General features: G+C 37.3%; 1 protein-coding gene across 1 annotated transcript; it reads right to left on the bottom strand.

The window, feature by feature from the left end:
- Positions 1 to 203: 203 nt before the first annotated feature.
- On the bottom strand, positions 204 to 3,984 carry LOC111912370 (uncharacterized). Its single transcript, XM_023908104.3, has 6 exons — positions 2,576 to 3,984; positions 1,716 to 1,771; positions 1,386 to 1,616; positions 1,014 to 1,308; positions 687 to 883; positions 204 to 609 (listed from the first exon to the last, which is right to left on the bottom strand). The coding sequence occupies exons 1-6, from the start codon at positions 3,695 to 3,697 to the stop codon at positions 456 to 458; spliced, it is 2,055 nt and encodes a 684-aa protein (XP_023763872.1). The 5' UTR covers positions 3,698 to 3,984; the 3' UTR covers positions 204 to 455.
- Positions 3,985 to 4,573: the final 589 nt, after the last annotated feature.

Here is a 4,573-nt window from a genome sequence, read left to right on the forward strand (position 1 = left end):
ACAAAGAGATGTCACCATCATGTGCCAATGGTCGCATGTCAACAACAAGAGAGACTCCTCGAGAGTAGTGAAGCCCATACATGGTTTGTCTTTGTCAGCAGTCGAGCACAAAGCCACGTGGCAATTCGATTAAGAAAATAACAAGTACTCGATCAAGTATTTTCAGTAAAGAATAAAAATTTATCCAACAATACATAAACAGATACAATCTTAAACAGGACCACTCCATTCCAATTCTTTTGAAATGGGTTCTTTCATAATAATAGGAAAAAGTACACTTTAACGCATGCCATAAAATCCAATAACAAATACGTATCTTCTTCACAAAGACATATCATTCGTCTAAATTCTATTATATAAACTGCCAAACCCAACTGTAGAAAAAAAAAATCTTGTTTAACGAAACTCAATTTTATGGTTTCTATTTACTGAATGTGGGAGGGAGTGGAGTCCAATTAGCAATTGATAGACCAATCGTAGTCTTGGTAAGCAACATGCACAGCACCACCGTCACCTGAAAGATGCGACAACAGCCCCGCCTTGGTTGCATCCAAGTACCCGTTTAGCCATTTCAACATCTCCTTTTCTTGCCCAAAATCAACACTAAACCTGAAAATTTTGATACAATAATATTATTAGTCCATGATCATTAATTATTGAAATTGAAGCAATGTGTTGTGGCTCACCACTTGAAGATACGAGTGAGGTGCACTGTTCTCTTGGCCAGATCCACGTGGATTCCATCCTTCTGTAGAAACTCACGTGCGGCAAATCTTAATTCCGATTCTACCCCTTGTGGGGTGAAGAATCTCACGGGCGGGCTTGATTTCGACCCGTTACAGATACCGAAATGAATCAACGGATTCACTTGTGGGAATGCCAACTGCAAAAGCAAAAAAACTCATAAGGTCACATGCATTAAAACTATACGATTGTACAAAAAGTATATCTCATTCTCATAATAAAAAATAGTGCTCTAGTTGGTCAGCTTTAACAGTTTGTGGGACTTGTACCTCTAAACGCTTGTCGCCAGAACCAAAAGGTTTTGTAAACGTGTAAGGTGGTCTTCGGTTATTTCTAAGAACACCATTTATAATTGTTGTAAGCGAATATGGAGAGCCACCAATCACATAAACAAAATCCGAATTGAAGGATTTCCTATCGATTACAGAAGCCCCAGGATGCCCGATACTGATAACCGCATGGATCACCATCGCATTGTGTAGGTTAAGAAAGAAAGCAAGCCTCTCAGAAACCGAAAGTGTCGATATATCCACCCTTTGAAGTTCTTGCATCAAGTTTACAAATCTGTAAATTAAATATCATTTATCCAGTCAGCAATTTATCCACAGTTGATAATAATAATAATAATAATTAAAAAATACCTCCGGAATTCCTCGCTGTTGCTAATACCCAAATAATCAAGATGGTAACCATCTTCAGAGGCATAGGATTCAAGTATTGCTGACATTATCTTGGCAAGTTTTAGGCTAATTGTTGTAGCAGATTTTGGCTCCAGGTCATTTGTGGAACCCCTGAAATTATAGCATCGTGGAATGAATGGCTCGTGTTCAAGAAATCTATAAAAATGGTTTCCATCTTCAAATTCGTTTTCCCTGAAAGCAACATATCATAAAAAAAAAAGGTCATGTAAATGCTAAGTGCCAACACTTTTTGTTTTTAATATGTAAGAAAAAGAACATTGAGATTTTTACCCGAACACGTGATGGAGAAAGTGTCTTCTTGCTAGTTGCTTCCCAATCTCCACGGCCTATATAAAGAATACAAACAACTCGAATATAATATATAGTTTTATTGGAAATGTCTTGTAATATAAATAAATGATTTGGTTTCAGACTTTCAGTTAAATTAATAAAATAAAATGTATACAATATAGTTGATGATGGTTTGTGCTATTTTATATAAAAAGCACAAGATCCAGCAGCATGCAATGAGATCATGATTCATGATTCATGTTGAGTATAAAGAATCAATTTGGGCGGTGAAACCATGTGTCATTAATGATGATTTTAATGACTTTTAAATAAAACATAACCATTTTTTACCCTTTGGTGAAAAGGAAAAAACCAATTCTGTAATCCCAAAAATACCTTTTGATGTCATTTCGTAAAGTAATAGTTACCATATGAACAATATTATTGATCTTGAAATAGTCCTTTAAAAGACTTGTATTTCAATATAGAAATCACGTTCAAGATTTTGTAGGTGAGTACTCATGTTTTCTTTTTGTTTAAGTAATTCGGAATATGCAAAGTTTAACGACAATAGGGAGACAATCATCACCTACTTTGCAGTATATTAAAATAATATACTCCTCGATAATGTTATATTTTAAATATTTTTCTATAAAAATAGTTTAAAAAATAGATATTCAATTTCAAAAAATGGTGGGATTGTTTCAAATTATAGAATATTATTTCGAAAAAATTGTGATCACCAAGATCGGTAACGGTTGCCGACTTAACGATGATCAGGAAATGAACATACGAACGTATGATAGGCTGCGATGCAGGGAAGCAATATTAGGAGGCAAAAGTCAAAGAAATCACGATACCTTCTTCCTCCCGCAGTCAAACTGGTGAATTAAAGCCTCCACCATCTCCGACGAAGAGAAACAGTTCTTCACGATCTTCATCTTCATCAAACGATCTTGAATCGGCAACTTTTGACGCAATACTCTAACGGTTGCTACCATCTCGTCGGGATTTTCCTCCTCCGGGTCATCAAACCCGTACACCGGCGGCGCGGGCGCGTCGTCTGGGCACTTCCGGCAAAGCAATTCCTTCATCCTCTCATCCAGCAATCCGCAATTTCTTAGAGAATTCAACGCCACAAGTCCGCCGAAGAGCTTCTCGTTGAAAAAGATCTGAGGTACAGCGGTGCTTCTGGTTCGTTCGAATAACTCCTTCTCTCTGGTTGGATACACGTCTATGTTGATCTCCACGTAGCGTAATTTCCGATCCCTGAGAAATGATCGAACTGCCGTCGAGTCTCTGCAATTTGATCGCGAAAAGAAAGTGATGCGTCCTTTGAACTGTTCTTTTTCTTCTTTTTCATTTTTGAGCTTTACTGTCACTTTGAGTCCCGATAAATGAAACTCCGTAATGTTTGAAACCTTCTTCTTTTCCGAAGCGTCGTCGTTGTCATCTGTTAATAACGATAATCGTTTCGTGATCGCCGCCGATAAGCTATTGCTCTTCTCTCGGAAGAATTTACCAAACGCTGGTATCTGTACGGCAGCGGCGGCACTTTCCGGCGATGAGTTTGATCGTTTGATTAACGGAGACGATTGTATTTTTTCCGCCTCCTCTGTGTCAAGGGCAACGACGCCTGGTGGTGCTTCAGGTCTCGGAAGCTGTGGATTTGGATGAAATACCTCAGTCGGTTCGGCATCATCGTCATTTCTGTTTTTTCGTAGACCCTCGGCGTCGCCTGACTTTTCTTCGTTATCTACATGGATCTCTCTCTGTTCAATCTCATCGGAACCACCATCACTGTTACTAGAATCATTCACAGAAGAATCATCCGAATCAACTTGTTCTGTTTCCTGTTCTCCGCAATCATCGCCGCTTGATACCTTCTTGTTTATTTCACAATCAAAAAACTCTGGCGATTTAGGATTGAGATTGATATCAACAGCGGTTGTTATTTGCACTCCTCCCTCAGGTAACCCCATGGCTAGTAATTTCTTGATGATGGAATGAAATGGGGGCGGAGAAGGGGTGAAAGAGTTGTTTGAGAGCGGCGGGGATATCGGGGGGGGAGATATAAGAAGCGTGTGGGGGGAGAGAGTCAAGAAGGCTTGGTCAGCAGAAGGAGGTGAAAACTGACAAACGTGACCGGCGGGGTCCGGCGACGGTACTTCGATTAGATTAGATACTAGGTGACGGATGATGAGTAATTAGTTTAATAACCCAAATCTTTCATTTAAATAAATTATTCTTACAACCATATATCATAAAATAAATATCACATTTCAAATCCACTTCCTATAACAATTATAAGGGCAGTTATGTTAAAAACTTTTGTAAATCGCGAGACTCCTATTCCATACGAGATTAATTTTTTTAAAATATTCGGGCAAGGGCAACACAGGAGTAGGATTAAACCCCGTTTTATTTTCATGACCAGGGCGGGAATGGGTATTTCCGTCCCGTACTACTGCATGTGCCCAATTTGTTATATATATATATATATATATATATATATATATATATATATATATATATATATATATAGAAAGAGAAAGAGAGTTAGGTTCAAATGTTTTTGATAAATATTGTATGCATTGATATACCAATCACAATTTAGCAAATTATTAAATGATTAATTAAATATGTAAGGGTAATTATGTAATCTGTCATGTTAATTTTTTATTTAGTCTGATTGTTATCCCTTTATATTAGGAAATGATTATGACTGATTGTGATTATCATTAATTTAATCTTTTATATAGTCCTTTGAAACGTTCTCCACTTACAGATCACAAAAATCGATTCCATGTAATCATTTTTGCTCTCTTATTGTATTGCTCAGTTTTTGTTCTTTGATT

This window comes from Lactuca sativa, chromosome 3 (assembly GCF_002870075.4).
Source record: "Lactuca sativa cultivar Salinas chromosome 3, Lsat_Salinas_v11, whole genome shotgun sequence".
NCBI lineage: Eukaryota > Viridiplantae > Streptophyta > Magnoliopsida > Asterales > Asteraceae > Lactuca > Lactuca sativa.